This window comes from Somniosus microcephalus, chromosome 29 (genome assembly GCF_052327205.1).
Source record: "Somniosus microcephalus isolate GS21.2 chromosome 29, FLI_Smic_1.0, whole genome shotgun sequence".
NCBI classification, from domain to species: Eukaryota; Metazoa; Chordata; class Chondrichthyes; order Squaliformes; family Somniosidae; genus Somniosus; species Somniosus microcephalus.
The window spans coordinates 28,459,623-28,477,690 of NC_141015.1; the positions used below are offsets into that span (position 1 = coordinate 28,459,623).

Below are 18,068 nucleotides of genomic sequence, written 5' to 3' on the forward strand. Positions count from 1 at the left end.
GATGTAGGGGTTACGAGGATCGGGTGGGATATGTGTCAGTGCAGGCTCGATGGGCCAAAATGGCCTCTATCTGCACTGTGGGGTTTCTGTGATTCTGTGAAGACTGGACCACGTATGTGGAAAGAGTCAAGGTACATTGCGAGGCAAACGAAATAGCCGATGAGAAAAAGGCATCGGTATTGCTAAATTTAATGGGTGCAAGAACGTACGGCCTATTGCGGGACCTGATTACTCCAGCCAAACCGAAGGCGAAGAGTTTTAACGAAATTGTTGCTATCCTACAGGAACACCTAAATCCTACACCGCTGCTGATAGCAGAAAGATTTAAATTCCACAGGAGAAATCAGCATAAAAATGAGAGCAATGCTGATTACCTTACGGAACGATGCAAGCTATCAAAGCACTGCCAGTTCAGAGCAGGACTGGCAGATACCTTATGGGACAAATTTGTCTGTGGACTCCTGAGTGAAGGAACCCAGAAGAGGTTACTCTCAGAGAAAGAGCTGACGCTAGATAAGGCTTTCAGCGTGGCAGTATCGTACGAAGCAGCAGCAAGGGGAGCTGCGGAAATACAACAAAAGCCACAGGAATACGGCACCCACGAAATGACACAGCGATTTGCAAAATGTTATCGCTGCGGCAGAACAAACCATGACCAGAAGGACTGCTGGTCCAAGGACAAAATATGCAGGCAAAGCAGAAAGATGGGATACATTGCATGAGTTTGCAGGTCTGGGAAGAAGACCAACGACAACAAAAAGGCTACTAAGGAACCGTACAGGAAAGTACAAAAGATGACGGACAGTAGTTCCAAAGACCAGATGAGCGATAGTGAATCCGGGAACAAGAGACTAAGCTGTCTCAAACTTCACAACGTAATCGCAAAAGAGGGTCACTGAACCATTTGGGTCACCCTCACAATAGCAGGGTCCCAAGTCAAAATGGAATTGGATACAGGATCAGCTCTAACCGTCATGAATCGATGAGACTACGAGCGGCTATTCTCACACATACCCTTGAGAGAGACATCCATTGTCTTGAGGACGTATACGGGGCAAAAGGTATACCCCAGAGGAAAAATAAGGGTGCCTGTCGAATACAACGGCAAGAAAATACAGAAATTGTATCTCTACATTCTGCAAGATGGTGGACCACCGTTATTGGGACGTGAATGGATCAGAAAGATAAGTTTAGACTGGCACTCCATTCAGGCACTGATGCTGGCTGGTAAAAAGGATGATGTTGTCACTCCTGGACGATAGTCAACAATCTTAGCTGACGCCAAAGAGTTATTTCAACAAGAACTGGGCACTCTTAAAGGCGTAACCGCCTCGATAAAAATAGAGGAAAATGCAATTCCCAAGTTTGTCGAAGCAAGACCGGTACCATATGCAATTCGCCCAGCCGTCGAGGCAGAGCTGGAGAATCTGGAGAAAGCAGGCGTGTTATCTAAGGTAGACTGGAGCGAGTGGGCGACACCCATCGTTCCTGTCATGAAGAAAACGTTAAACAATAAGTCTGAGGAGCCAAGGAAGGTTCGCATCTGTGGGGACTTCAAGGTGATGGTGAACCCAGTCCTTCACACAGTACAATATCCTCTTCCAAGGATAGAAGATATCTTCACCTCACTATCTGGAGGGAAACGTTTTACAAAAATTGACCTAGCACAAGCATATTTGCAGATGGAGGTTGAAGAATCCTCTAGGAAGTATCTCACGATAAACACTCACAAAGGTCTTTACCAATATAATCGACTGGTATTCGGAGTAGCATCAGCTCCGGCGATATGGCAAAGAGCGATGGAACAAGTCCTGCAAGGGATTCCGGGGACTCCGTGTTACTTGGACGACATCCTAGTGACAGGTGAAGATGACAATGAACACCTTGCTGACCTAGAGCAGGTGCTCACTAGACTACGTGAACATGGGCTACGAGCCAATCGCCCTAAGTGCGAGTTTTTTAAGAAACAGATATCGTATTGTGGCCACGTGATTGATGAAGAGGGGTTGCATACGTCCCCTGACAAAATTGAAGCGGTAGTTAAGGCTCCAGCGCCTGAAAATGTGTCGCAACTGAGGTCATTCCTCGGATTGGTGAATTACTACCATAAGTTTTTGCCGAATTTGTCCACAATTCTGCATCCACTGAACGCCCTACTACGAACGGGAGTAGCATGGAAATGGAGCGATGAATGCAAGCGGGCCTTTCAGAAGAGTAAGGACCTAATCACTTCAAGAGAAGTATTGGCTCACTACAACCCATCACTACCGATAAGACTGGCGTGTGATGCGTCTTCCCTACGGCATTGGGGCGGTACTGTCACATAAATTCCTTGATGGTTCAGAGAGGCCGATAGCTTTTGCGTCACGCTCGTTAACTTCAGCCGAGCGTAACTACGCCCAGATTGCCAGAGAGGCCCTCAGCCTGGTGTGGGTGGTGAAGAAGTTCAATCACTACCTGCACGGTCAGAAATTTACTCTACTAACTGATCATCAACCTCTCGTCTCCATTTTCAACCCTCAGAAGGGCGTACCAATAATGACGGCACAACGGCTACAGAGGTGGTCCCTTTTCCTAGGGGCTCACCAATATGACATCGAGTACAAAGGAACTAAATAGCATGGGAATGCTGATGGATTGTCGCACCTACCGTTGCCGACGGTGGAAGAAGAACTGGCAGTGGATCCAGTGGAGTTATTCCACTCGACTATAGTCGAATGTCTCCCTGTGACGAATGCAAACATAGAAAAGGAAACACGAAATGACCCGACACTCTCCTGGGCCTATGATTTAACGGTGAAGGGATGGCCAGCACATGGCGAACCACTGCTGCCAGCATTCTCGCCGAGAAGAGAACAGCTGTCAGTGTGCAGAGGAACCTTGATGTGTGGATCCAGAGTAGTAATTCTACCCAAATTGAAGGATAGAGTGCTTCATGAGGGTCATCTGGGAGGGGTAAAAATGAAGAACTTAGCCAGAGCGTTTGTGTGGTGGCCGGGAATCGATAGAGAAATCGAAGAGATGACCAAGAGCTGTACAGGATGCCAGAAGGTCCAAAACGCCCCACCACAAGCTCTTCTACATCCATGGGAGTGGCTCTCATCTCCATGGCAAAGGGTGCACATTGATTTTGCTGGTCCCTTTATGGACTCGATGTTTTTAATTGCGGTGGATGCACATTCAAAGTGGCCAGAGGTAATAAAAATGTCCTCAACCACCACAGAAAAAACTATCACAGTCTTACGAACCATATTCGCCAGGAATGGGCTGCCTGAACAGATTTGCTCTGATAATGGACCACAGTTTGTGTCTGAAGAGTTCCGGAGGTTCTTAAAGAACAATGGTATTAAGCATTACACATCCGCCCCATATCATCCAGCCACTAATGGATTGGCCGAGAGGTTTGTTCAAACATTCAAGAAGGCTATCAAGGCAATGTGTAATGAAGATATACCCCTACAACACAAGGTGGATAACTTCTTGTTTGCCTACCGGAATGCGACACATGCGGTTACCAACCAAACTCCAGCCATGATGTTCACAGAATCACAGAATCACAGAAACCCCACAGTGCAGATGGAGGCCATTTCAGCCCATCGAGCCTGCACCGACACATATCCCACCCAATCCCCGTAACCCCTACACCAACACATATCCCACCCTATCCCCGTAACCCCACGTATTTAATCCCCCTAACACTAAGGGTCAATTTATCATAGCCAATCAACCTAACCCGCACATCTTTGGACTGTGGGAGGAAACCGGAGCACCCGGAGGAAACCCACGCAAACACGGGGAGAATGTGCAAACTCCACACAGACAGTCGCCCGAGGCCGGATTCGAACCCGGGTCCCTGGCGCTGTGAGGCAACAGTGCTAACCACTATGCCACCGTATCTTCAATCGAAGACTACGATGCCGCTTGGATTTGGTTAAGCCAAACGTCAGGAGAGATGTGGAGAACAGGCAGTTTCAGAATATGAATGAAAGGCCGACCAGGAGTTTTAATATAGGTCAACCAGTTTTGGCCCGGGACTACCGCACAGAGAAATGGCAGCCAGGAACGATCTGTACACGACAAGGACCTCTAATGTATACCGTGGACGTTGGAGAGAGCATTGTAAGACGCCATGCTGACCAGATTCTAGTCACTGGAAAACGTCAACTCCACACCATGATCTGATACACCTGACGATGAAACCGAAGTACCAATTGCATCTACCGCAGAATCGGTGATATTGGAAGCAGACGAACCAAACAACGACATTGATCCCGACTCAACCTTGCCAGAAGAACCTGATATCCCAAAGAGGCGTTATCCAGACAGAATCAAGAAGCCTCCTCAAAGACTGAACTTATAATTGCTTAACTTCAACCAATGTATCTAGCAACCGTAATTGTAATTGTAATTAGTTGTTATTTAGTTGTTAAATGAATGTTATGTACTGTTTATCTAAAAGGGGAGGAATTGTTGTGTATGTACCTTTAAGGAAATAACTGGTCTCAGACTGCAGTACCGGCAGTGACCACCCCTGTATAAAAGGCCCTAGCAGGCTTCTGTAGTTTCAGTTTCCAGGTTGTCTCCATTCAGTAAAGACTTGTTATAATCAACTCCTGCAGTCCGTGTCTCAATTATACACGGACATAATAGCCCTAAGCTCTGGAATTCCCTCCCTAAACCTATCTACCCCTCTCTCCTTTTAAGACATACCTTAATACCTACCTCTTGGGCACCTGTCCTAATATCTCTATATGTGGCTTGGTGTCACATTTTGTTTGAGGAGGCTTCTACGAAGTGCCTTAGGATGTTTTACTACATCAAAGGTGCTATATAAATGCAAGTTGTTGTTGCATACTATATTGCTTTGCATCCTTAACATTTTTTATTTTTGTAAGAAACCATTTTTGTCTTGCAGGATATGGAAATTATTTACAACCAAGGTATCCAAGCTCTTTGTGGGCTGCATAGGTGTATGCCTTGGAGGCTCAGGCGCCATGTTCCCAATAATTGGCATATATCTTAGTTGCTGATATTGCCAGTTCTTGGTGTTCTGATTTAGAATGTATCCACTAATGTGGAAACAGCATTAAAAATTGCCAATGAGAAAACTGCAAGCCCAAGAAAGATAAACCATCTAAGAAGAAGTATAAGCACAAATAGACCCGAGTTGCCTAGGCTTCAAGGCCAGATTGGCAGGGGTTGGGGCTACATCTGACCCTAGGGCTGTAGGTTGGATCTGTGTTTTTAAGGAAATATGGTTCAAGTAGTTTGATTCTTTTTAAGTAATGGTTTTATTGGTTGTCATGTACAGTAATGTGCCCTGCAATACAAGTTTTGGGGAATTGTTTTTACATTTTATTACTTTTTATGCACGTGGGACAATTTTTCTAGTACTGTAGTTCATTATCTGCATGTGATAAATGGATATCTATTATTCTGAAATAATTGTGCTTTTTAAATTTGTGAACAGAAGAAACTTGCATACAATGTCATATTGGTCATCTTTTTAGTTCATTCCGAGCCTTGTCATATGCATCTCATGGTATTCCTTCATTTTTTTTTTAAGTTAACTTTTTTTTGGTAATTTTCTTCAATTTCCCCCTACTGAAAACATGAACTCAGGCGCTTGTTTCAAACCAGTACCTCGTCTAAGTGGCCATTATTCACGTGTGAGCTTTGATAGTGTCAGCAGGCTATTTGACCACAGGTGACACCGCAGCCAAGCCAAGTCCTGTTTTCACCTACTATCCACATGTGTGCACTTGCAGCAGGGTCATTAGATAACAACCAAGAGCAGGAACCCTGGAAGATTTTCCCCTGTGGGACTGAGGCCAACTGTAGAGATTCTACTACTGCTCCAGCTGAGATCAACCACAGCACAGCCTAGAGGTTGAACTTGGGAGCTTTCTGGTCTCTTTGGCTCAGCTATTCACTCCCTTAATCGATAAAGCCGTCAGGGAGCCTGGTAAAGACACATACTTTTACATTTCCCATTTTAGGAAAATTAATACTGTCGCTGAAGGAATGTAATTATTGATGTAATTGTGTTGGAAGTAGGGGTGCTAAACAATTGTACTATAACTGCATTTGTGAAATTGGGGCATGGTTTTGTTTATTTTTAAGCTGGTTAAAATTCTGCTGAAGGGGTTCCACCCAAAATATTGTATTTTTTTTTCTCTGTTTAAGGTGTTCGTGAACCACCACGTTCTGTTTTATCCCAGATTTCCAGCATTTACGTATTTTTCTTTTTTCTCTAAGGTTTCTTTTGTTATGGCAGATTTTCTTAGATCACCCTTTTAAAAGGAAATTCATACAAAACCTAATAAGAAATTTTAATTCCATGGTGTTAAATTTGAGCCATTCTCCCAACACTCAATTTGTGTTCACAGCAAAAAGGCAGTTTCCATAAGCAGACCTGTGTCTTCTGTGAAGTGAAGAGTGCAACCTTGCAAGTTGAATGGCATGTTACAGAAATAACAATCACCCTTTTACCTTTGTATTTTGCATGGAGATTACGTACCCACTACATTTTCCTGTCAACTTCAAAAGACAGTAAATATCACATGATTAGACCAAATTAGTCAGGCTAAAACTAACAGTCAAATTTATTTGCCTTTGTGCAATTATCTCACTTATATAAAAGACTACTGCAGTTTAAGCTTAGTCAACTATTTCAACAATAAAACAATCCTGAATTTTGAGCAGTTCCTTTCAATAACTTTTGAACTGAATCTCTGATGAATTGTTTGTTGAGAAAGATTCGACGGAGCTGCCTACACCAGAAATAGGCAATGCAAAGCAGGGAACGAAAGGTCTTGGGCAAACAGTGCTTATGTGGTTTTCTGGGATTCTAAAGGTAGGTTCTGTCAGATAAAACTGATTCCTTGGAGCAGTCAGGAAAATAAGATATCAAGCATTTCTTAAACTTGAGGTGTGAACACTATTATTTTGGCCATTTGATTGTTTTGTTTGTTTTTGACACCTGATTTTCAGGGAAACAGGATCATTTAAACAGTGCCTTAATGTAGACAAAACATTCCAAGGCACATGGCAGAGGCTTAAGGAAAAACAAACATGACCCAAGAAGGAAAGATTGAGGGGCGATCAAAAGATTGGTCAAAGGGGTTGCTTTTTAAGAGGCTCTTAAAGGAGGAATGGGTATTGGAGGAGCTTTACGGTGGGTTCTCCAGAGTGTGGCGCCTGGAAACTGAAGGCACGGCCACCAATGGTGGGATCAAGTGGGGGGGGGGGGGAATACAAAAATAGTTAAAGTCAGAGAAATTGAGTTTCGGGGGGTGGGTGGTGGATGTAGGGTTAACCGGAGATTACAGTGATTAGGGAGGGGTGAGGCCATGGAGGGATTTAAGCACAAAGAGGAAAATTTTTACTTTGTACCATGCTTAATGTCCATTAATGGAGCTTGCACATAAAAATACATATATTGTCTTTCAACGGATCAATAATTCAATTATTCCCTTAGAACAAACCTCCTGAATGATTGTAGACATTTTCATGCTCTCGTCCAGACAGCTTGTCCTTCTTTGAAACTATAGACAACCCCTAAAGAGTATCACGTATTTGACTACCCCAGACACCAGTACAAAAGGACCTCTTTTAAAACTACAGCCAAAAGAAGCCAATTTTTAAATCACGGTATTAAGTATATCGAAAGTCATTTTATAATACTAATATAATGTAGAAATTTTCCTTTTGAGGCATGGTAGATTTCTGCTTCCATCATATTAGATGATGACACTAATTTGCAAATGAGATGAGCACAGAAGCCACTGTTAATACAGGTTGAGCGTCCTGAATCCGGCAACCTCGGGACCGAGGCCGAGCCGGTTTTTGTGTTTTTCTGGACTTCGGAACGTGTTTCTGATGTCTGAAGTCCGGAAATATCGCAACCTGGGCTCAGGCGTTTCCGGACTTCGGACATCAGAAACACGTTCCGAGTCTGGAAATGCCTGGGCCGCTCCACGTAGCGCTGACGCGTTTCTCCGCCCCTCCCCTTCTGTTAAAGGGGAGGGACGCTGTGAGCTCTGCAGAGCATCCGATGGCCCACACTAGACCACGGCATGGTGCCGTGGCCGCAGCCTGGCAGAAACGGTTTGACAGGGTGTCAGGATTCCGGAACACTTTACAGATTCCGGAAAACCCTGCCACCAATCGTCCCAGAGTGCGGATTCCAGAACATTCCGGACTTCGGATTTTGGATGCTCAACCTGTAGTAAAAGAAGATTTTACTTCTATCTTCTGATTAAAACTAAGAAATGCACTCCTTACATATAAAATTTCTCCAACTGCTGTGCCGTAAATATTTCTTGTGAACTGTACTGCAGATCCTTGTTGAAAGTGTTCTTTCATTTAATTTCTCATTCTTTCATTTAACACATTATTGAAAGTTTTACTATTTCAATACAATTATGGATGAATATAATACAGTATATTCAAAATATCATTTTTTAAGTGCTATTCAGGAATAAGATGTGCAGAAAATTTGTATTTGTAAAAAGTTAATGTGATTTGCTTGTTTCTTACTTATTCAATTTAAAAAATGTTTATCTCATCATGTGTTTTGTGCAGGTTTCTTATATTGGTCAAGACTGTGAGGGTGTTCCAGACTATCTTGGCAGGGAATATGGACATTTCACTAAGCGTCTAGATCTTAGTTTTAATCTACTAAGGTAAGGTGCTATCCACAAGCAGCAGAGCTCCACACTATATCTACAAGGGTGTAAATAGCAGTATCTAAATTCCACACTCAGCATCTTTATTCCTTGAATGGCATAGCTTTGTATAATCCACTGTTTGCAACACATGAAGCTGGTACTGAATATATGATGCATGTCAATTTTGTTGTAGACCAATGACATTTTCTTGTAGTCTAATCACTATAATGTGCATCTTTGCAAAATGTCTACTTTTGGTAATTTGAACATTTGTGTTTGCAATGCTAACTTGATTAGATTGCATTTATAACTGGAACTCACGGGATGATTTTCAGCGCTATTGCACTGTTCCTGCCAAAAAATGGAACAGTCGTGAGGCGAAAATTGCAATAAATAACTTACAGCTGACTTCAAGCTTGCTGCAGTTTTGAGATTGCCTTTAAATAGGGAGCCAGTGCTCATTAATATATTTAAATCAGGGTCCTATGACATACATAGGACATCAATGCATTTATGATTTCCAAACGAGTGGTGCTTGTGCTGCACACATTCCACCCACTTGTACTGAACCGAATGCAGCCAAACCAGTGATCACTGAAGGTCACTCAGACAAGACTAAAAATCAGATTTATGGTGGATTTCGGGGGGACAGGAAGAGCTTGAATTCTCTTCCTGTGCCTCCACAGTGGCTGTGCAGATGGGCAACTGGATTTCCTGGCCCCTACCAATTGGTGAGCTGACTATCCATGCTCATTTACTTGGGAAGCTCATCGATTCTATTCAATTGAGGCTGGTCCATTATCAGGCAGGTGGTGGGCTCTTCCGCTCACCTGATGAAAGGAGACACATCAAAATTGCCCCCGTTGTCTGTGGCATTTGTGTATATATAGTAGAGCTGTTTGAAATACCTGTATTGCGTATTTTTATCTGGGAACACATTGGAACACTGACCTTAATATATGTGTTCTTGCATATACATATTAATTAACAAGTTGATATTCCTGTTAACATCAACTTTTTGGTTTAAGAGAATGAACAAAAGTTTTCACTGCCGAATTTATGAGTAAAGGTTTTTTGGTTGCTACTTAACGATGAATGTCCCATTGCCAACTATTTTAGTGGAGGCATTAACTCCTTTAAAATAGACATAGGAATGACATATTCCTGTGTTCATTGGCTATTGTTGGCAACAGTAATTTCTAGGGTAAAATGCTATGTTTTGGAACAATTTGAAAGCTGAACTAAGATTTCAATAGCTGTTCATTCCCATAGAACAAACAAAATAGCTTCCATGTGATGGTGAGTTCCAGGTGTTCTTTCAATCAGGTGCAAGACCCATTATAAGTCATTTGTGCCTGTGGTGCTTGAGTTATGGGACTTTCACAGTTGAGGAAGAGTACAGGTAACTCATTGTCACTGGTGAGACATGACCTATTTCATAGTCAAAAGGAAGTTGATCCTTTTTCAGAGGTAGATGAAGAACATGCAAACATTCTTCTCAGTAGCAAGTAATAAAATTACAGGAATTTTCCAGACTTGATAAGAATGCTTGTACAATGAAGATCAACTATTTTGCCAGTGAGAACGCAGCTAAGTATATTTGTTTGTGTAATGCAGTGGTACTTGTACCATATCCTTCGGCAACTGTGTTATGTAGTTCAATAGAACATAAGAACGTAAGAAATAGGAGCAGGAGTAGACCATTCGGCCCTTTGAGCCTGCTCCGCCATTCAATAAGATCATGGTTGCGCTCCTACCTCAACTCCACCTTCCTGCACTATTCCCATATTCGATTCCCTTAGTATCCAAAAATCTATTGATCTCTGTCTTGAATATACTCAATGACTGAGCAACCATAGCTTTCTGGGGTAGAGAATTACAAAGATTCACAACCTTTTGAGTGAAGAAATGTCTCCTAATTTCAGTCCTAAATGGCCGACCCCTTATTCTGAGACTGTGACCCCTCCTTCTAAACTCCTCAGCCAGGGGAAACATCCTCCCAGCATCTACCCTGTCAAACCCCTTAAGAATTTTATATGTTTCAATGAGATCACCTCTCATTCTTCTAAACCCTGGAGAATATAGGCCTAGTCTATGCAATCTCTCCTCATAGGACAGTCTACTCATCCCAGGAATCAGCCTTGCAAACCTACATTGCACTCACTCTAAGGCAAGTAGATATCATTCCTTGGGTAAGGAGACCAAAACTGTACACAGTACTCCAGGTCAACGTTCCTGTTGCATCCACTATCTCTGTAGTCACCTCTTTTAAAACCCTAGGATGTAGGCCATCAGATCCAGAGAATTTGTCAGCTTTTAATCGCATTAATTTCTCCAATACTGTTTCTTTACTAATACTAATTTCTTTAAGTTCCTCATTCTCACTATTTCCAGAATGTTTTTGTGTCTTCTACCATGAAGACAGATACAAAGTATTTGTTTAATGTCTCTGCTATTTCCTTATTTCCCATTATAATTTCTCCTGTCTCTGCCTCTAAGGGACCCACATTTACTTGCACTAATCTCTTGTTTATATACCTAGAGAAGCTTTTACAATCTGTTTTTATGTCTCTTAGTTTACTCTCATTCAATTTTTTCTTTCATAGAATCAATAGAAATTTACAGCACAGAAGGAGGCTATTCGGCCCATCTTGTCCGTGCCGGCCGACAAAGAGCTATGCACCCTAATACCACTTTCCAGCACTTGGTCCGTAGCCTTGAAGGTTATGGCACTTCACGCGCATATCCAAGTACTGTACTTTTTAAATGCGATGAGGGTTTCTGCCTCTACCACCCTTTCAGGCAGTGAGTTCCAGACCCCCATCACCCTCTGGGCGAAAACATTTCTCCTCAAATCCCCTCTGAACCTCCTACCAATTACTTTAAATCTATGCCCCCTGGTTATTGACCCTTCTGCTAAGGGAAATAGGTCCTTCCTATCCACTCTATCTAGGCCCCTCATTATCAATTCCTTGGTCCTCCTTTGCTGAATTCTGAAATCTTTCCAATCCTCAGGCTTACTCGTCATTTTGGCAACATCATAAGCCTCTTCCTTTAATCTAATACTATCTTTAACTTCTCTTGTTAGACATGGTTGGACCACTTTTCCCGTGGGGTTTTTGTTCCTTAAAGGAATGTATATTTGTTCTGAATTATGAATTAATTCTTTAAATGTTTGCCATTGCTTATCTACCACCATATCTTTTAATGTAGTTTCCCAATTTACCTCAGCCAACTCACCCCTCATACCTATGTAGTTTGCTTTGTTCAGATTTAAGACCCTAGTTTCGGATTTAACTAAATCACTCTCAAACTCAAGATAAAATTCTATCATATTACTCTTCTCCCAGAGGCTCCTTTACTACAAGGTTATTAATTAACCCTATCTCTTTGCACAATACTAGATCTAAAATAGCCTGTTCTAGTTGATTCCTTGACATACTGATCTAGAAAGTTATCTTGAATGCATTCCTGAACTTGTCCTCCACACTATTACCTCAAATTTGGTTTGCCCAGTCTATATAAAGATTAAATTCCCCCATGATTACTGTATTACCCTTGTTACATGCACCTCCAATTTCCTGATTTTATACTCGGCCTGACACTACAGCTAATGTTAGGGGGCCTATAAACTACTCGCACCAGTGTTTTCTGCCCCTTTTTTTGTTTTTGTTCCACTCAAACTGATTCTCCATCTTGATTTTCCAAGCGAAGATCTTTTCTCTCTACTGTCTTTATCCCATCCGTTATTAGCAGGGCTACCCTTCATCCTTTTCCTGTAGACTGTATTAATGATATTGTAAATGGTTTGGATTGTATTTTTCAACAAAAAAAATTGCAGCAGTGAAAACCCCAGAGCCATTACAGCAAAAAAGCACTATGCAAGGATAAACCTGTCACGTGATGCAGTCTTATTTGTTTACATACATTAGGGGCTAACACCTTTTGAACCTTTGGCTCCACTATACCATTGTATCACATCAGTGTGAAAAGTCGAGGTTTCCTCGGGAAAATTACAATATGTTCTGAATTCAGCAAGCATGTACTATTAAAACAAATGCAGTGCAGAAAATTCTATGAAACATGAATTTCACAGTTACAACATTGCAGCAATTAACTCAACACTGCAGAGTCACGTACCTTTTGAGTTTCATACCAAATTCAGTTATCATAACTGCATCTATTAAATGTAAGTGAATCCTCAGCAGATTCTAAAGTAATTTATACAATAATTGATACTTCATAGTTATTGTTTTGGTCAGTCAGATGTCTGACCTTCCAAGAGATTCATCATGTTTAAGACTCTCCAAACCCAGCTGAGAAATCCATAAAAGTTAAGTTTCCATTTGCATGATATGGAGTGCACACTATCTACCTGTAGCAACACACCCACTTAATTAAGCTCTGAGAATGTGGGTGAAATTTGGCAACAGTCAAGCCCTGGGGACCTGTGAGTATATGAAGCTACTGCTGGAATTTAGCTGGAGCTCTGGTAACCTTGCTGCTTCTTCAGCTAGGACCGCCCTATCTCTTAAAGCATTGGCTTGTATGGTTATCTGGAACAGAGTCGGAGGAATCTCAGCCTCCAGTGATGGGCCAACCCCTCCAGGTGCCATTAATGAGTTAGGTTAACTGGCCAATCAACAGTATCTTGGGTACTGCAGACCTGCCTGCTTTAGATGTCTGATTACTGGGTCTGCAGACTGAGAGAGACTTGTTGGGGATGACTATGGCAGAGGCAAAGGGACCTGTTATTCATGTCAATGGTAGCACCAATATGGTTAGAGAAGAGGAATTTGGGAGTTTGAGAGGGTGTTTTATGAGAAGTGAGGGTAGTTTTTTTTCAGGAGAAGAAGATAATAAAGAAGCTGAAGGAAGGCAGAGAGAACTAGTGTTGAGGGAAACAAGGAAGTGAGGAGATCAATAGTGGAAATACCAAAGATAGTAAGGCCTTGTGTGATAGTAAAATTCAGGTGTGGGTGAGTGTGGAAGGTGAGGTTGAGTGCAGAGAAATCTGAGTTGAGGGGGTAATGCGAATTCAGGTGAACCTTTTTGGATGAACACAAGCTACTTATCCCATTTCATCTTGCTAATGATACACTGAGCCTCAACGTACAAAATATCATAATCCAACCTTGTAGCAGCGCTCTCGAGGCTTCAAGTATGTAACTGCTCTCTTTACCTTTCTGTAAACAACCCGAGCATCATGTTTGTTGTAGATGATCTCTTATAAGCTCACCAGTTGCATTACACCTTCTGCACACTATTCTGTTCCATGTATAATATGTTCCATACTCTCAAGTTTAAGTTGGTTTTGCATTGTTTGATAAAATTGCTGTTCTTTTTGAGATACTATCTTTCTGTGCAATAACATATCTGACTACTTTTAATGCCTTCGTTCAAAATTGGACAACGATTTTGAGATGAGTGAAGAATACTACTACCTACGGCTCCATTTAATCAGTTCAGCAAACTACAGGTAGGGTCTGACTACTACATCAAATCATAAACCAATTTCCACTATCACCTAAAATTTTGAAAACTGAATGTTCATATTACTTTCAAAATATTGAAGATGATGTTTGTTGTAAAATAAGAAAGCTTAAATGCCACAAAGTAGAATCAAATTATGTTTGCAACAGTCCACTTTAGATCACCACATCATAAACTTACCTTTCAACATGAGCAGGTATCTAATTTGCTACAATCACGCAATTGCTGCAGATATGTTTTCACTGACCAAAAGCTAAACTATATAACATTTAAATACTGAATGCTAACAAATTACTGTATGAACCAAATAATTTTGCTTTGCTGTACATAGTTATTGCACTTAAACAATGTAATTGTTAATGCAGAAAAGGAGCTTCTGTATCAGGTAAACCTGGGACAGTTAAACGTAACCCCAAAATTTTTGTGGGGAGTTTAGTTCATATCTACTGTGCAAAAACAGCAAATTCATGGCATTCAATGCATTGCAATGGTGAGGCAGACAGCGAGCTGCCGTTTTCAGAAAGCTAATGGCGGAGCGGAGTGGCGCAACTCCGGCAGGTTTGGATTTTTGAATTTAACAGTGCATCAGCCCCTCGCATGAAGTTGCTGTACCATTTGTGCATAAATAACAGCCAGCGCCATTGGCCACACCATTATTTTGGCAACAAATTATGGCCCATTAGATTTGATGTGCCAGAAACTATAGAAATATATTGGTTATTGGACAAGCGGTTAATAAGATTTGTTATGGACCTTACTGTGGAAAGCATCAAGTGACTAACCATATGACTTGCTGTGGACTAGGGAGAATATCAGTGTCAGTGAAAGAATCTCAAGAGTGTAATGAAGCCCAAATCTTCTCATTAGTTTGATAACATACAATGTTAACTATTATTGTGATACTAATTTTCATGTACATGCACTATCTGCTGGATTTTCACAAATCAACTTTGTGTTTTACTATACTACAATAACAACTACTATTTGCATTTATCTAGCGCTTTTTAACGTAGAAAAACATCCAAAGGCGCTTCAAGGGAGTGTTGCCAAAACAAAATTTGACACCAAGCCATATAAGGAGATGTTAGAGCAGATGATCAAAAGCTTGTTCAGAGATAGGTTTTAAGGAGTGTCTTAAAGGAGGAGAGAGGTGGAGGGGTTTAGGGAGAGAAGTCCAGAGCTTAGGACCTAGGCAGCTGAAGACACAGCTGCCAATGATGGAGCGATTAAAATCGGCGATGTTCAAGATGCCAGGATTGGCGGAGCACAGAGATTTCGGGGGATTGTAGGGCTGGAGGAGATTAGAGATAGAGAGGGGCGAGGCCATGGAGGGATTTGAAAATGTGGATGAGAATTTTAATATCGAGACATCTGCTTTGTATTGTGGAGGCATCCATGCATTAAGTTATGAGTTTTTGCAGGTTGCTTTTCTCAACTATAATGAAAGAATATTTGTTTTGTGATAGAATTGCCCACTTTATCAATTTAGATTTCATCTTAATTTAAGCTATACCTTGCTTCAGTTTTTTTTGTGTATGTACATCTATGTGCAGCCATGTTACTTCGTTTATGTATTCTGTGCTGGTAAGGTAATTTTATTTTTACAAATATGGTATGTAATTTATTTGTATATTTTGTTTGAAAATGTATCCAGGAGATGTATTTTCCGTAAATATTTCGGCATACCAGATCTGCATTTAAAATTTTATTTATTTTGAGGCCTTGATCTGACTCCAGAATACTCCAACCAAATGACGTGAGGCCCATTCATGTCACACAACATTTGGACTTGACAGAAAGGTCTATGTCTCCCGTGTGTGGAGTGAAGCTGAGTTTCAAAAGTGCTTAGGCAGTCTGTTGAATTTCATAAGTACCTGATAAACATATTGAGAAAGTAGGCATTTGTAACTGCACTCGCAAAACATTCAAAATTTATTGGCTGCAGAGCAGAACTCATCTGGCAGGTGGAGTGTGATTGGCAGGAGTCAAACGGATCTGCTGTTTAAATATGCATAAAAGATGACTTTAAAAAAATTACAAATTGTCATAAACTGTCGGTCATAAAGTTTTTTGCTATTGTGGCACATTCATTAGCAAAATCAAATTTAGGTGTTTTGGACAAGAAACCTTTTTATTTTACATTGCATGTACTTAATTTGCAGATTTTGGCCGTTGCTATCATCGGGACATCAAAGCCTCCCCATCGTAAACACAGTGCCCGTCTGTGGCTGCAGAAAGGGCTTGATCAATAAATGTGACACATTAATGTGGAGCAAATAGAAAAAAAGATTTTTTTGACAAGACATGAAAAATCACCTTGTGGCAGTTGGCACGGTGATGCCATTTCAGTGGAGACACTAGTAAAGTCGATCTGACAAGTAAAGAGGAAAGATGATGGTTATAAGGTGCTTTTGTTTCGCAGTGGTTTTTTTTTGACCTGTCAGGTTTCAAAGGAGCCTGAATGGTCGCCTTTGTCGTGCGAAAATTGTAGTCTGAAGCAGTTATCTCTGCTAAAATTGTGAATGCTGTAGTTTAATTGATTCACTTAGGGTCTGATTCTGTCACATATTAATAATTGCCAAACCCTGTTCTGAGATATAACTCTAGTGTGTCATGTTAAAATATGTACTTATCAAAGAATTAATATCCTTAATGAACCAGTGGTTTGAAACTAACATTGCATGAAATCGTGTCTGGCCTTTCATTTTGCCGAAGGTACATCAACAAGCTTTTGGGAAAGATGCAATAACTTTCTCTTGGTACCGTTTGTATGGCAACGCAAGCCATGCTGCATACTGGGGTCTGTTAGAGTTACAACATTAATTAAAAGTTTAAGAAAAATCAAATCAAATTAAATTATCTAAGGTTCTAGGATGGCTTATGTTTTTCAAACAGCGCTTTACAATGGTTATATTATGAGGTTTGTGCATGTATTTTTTTAAGTACCTGCTCTTTTTTGGCCCTGTTAATTTTAAGATGATGAAGTCCATGAGTAAACCTGAGTTTTGTAAATATTTGTTTTAATTGCACTAAAACACTGATGTGCTTCTGAATAGTTGGACATTGGCTACTAGTCCATTTGCTAGCTTCTCTTATAAAGGTAGTTCATTTTTAAATCAATTTAGTAAATGAAATATTTATATGCATGGCATCATTTGAATTACTTATAAAAGTATACACCAATAGTCTGAGATTATGTAAAACACCTTTATTAAATAGTGAAGGCAGTGTAGATAGAGTAGTGCTCTCTTGGGCAAAATGAACAACCAGGAAATTAGCTTGTTAGCTCCGGGTTTGCAATAGGCAGATGGTGGACAGAGCTGTGGAAACTTCAGTTATTCAGGCTTTTATGTCATACTCTGATCGGTGTTAGGTTTGGAGCAGAGCGACACAGCAGATTTGTGCCAGTTGTTGCCCTCAAGTCTAACGTTTGTGTGATCTGTCAGAAGGAAGGTCAAGCTCTTGCTGCAGAGAAAATTGTTTAGCATGTCATAGAGCAGGAGGGCTGCACCTGAATAGTTTGACTGAAATTGCTAATACAGGTAGACTATCCTTTATCCGAAAACCTTGGGACTAGCTGTGTTTCGGTTTTCGGAATTTTTCGGATTTCAGAAGGTTTTCATCTCCGTATCTGACAACAAACACTGTTGCTTAGCAACAGCTTGTAAACACTCGGGCCCTGCCTTGGAAGCGTCTCTGAAGCTGTTGCTAAGCTACAGAGACTCTTTCCACAGCCTGACTGTTTTAAAAAAAAAAAATGCTAGGGGAAGAAGAAAAATGCTAGGGGAAGAAAAAAAACCTAACAAAACGGCTGCTGATTTCTGCCGTTGGATCGAGGTTTCTGGCTCCCCCTGCTCCGTATCTGAATTCCTTGACTTGGCGGGGGTCTGGGGCTCGACTGCC

At 41.1% G+C, this 18,068-nt stretch overlaps 1 protein-coding gene across 4 annotated transcripts in view; it reads left to right on the forward strand.

Moving 5' to 3' along the window:
* The window catches only part of lrmda (leucine rich melanocyte differentiation associated), a 932,585-nt gene that overhangs the window by 26,866 nt on the left and 887,651 nt on the right, over positions 1-18,068 (forward strand). For 3 of the 4 annotated variants that reach the window (XR_015074203.1, XM_085970486.1, XM_085970488.1), the window contains exon 2: positions 8,587-8,687. Coding sequence is in view for 2 of the 4 variants with exons in the window: in XM_085970486.1 (XP_085826612.1) it covers positions 8,587-8,687 (101 nt within the window). In the remaining 2 variants the exon portion in view is untranslated. Of the gene's footprint in view, positions 1-8,586; positions 8,688-18,068 lie in introns of those variants that run through there. The other variant, XM_085970487.1, reaches the window with a different exon arrangement.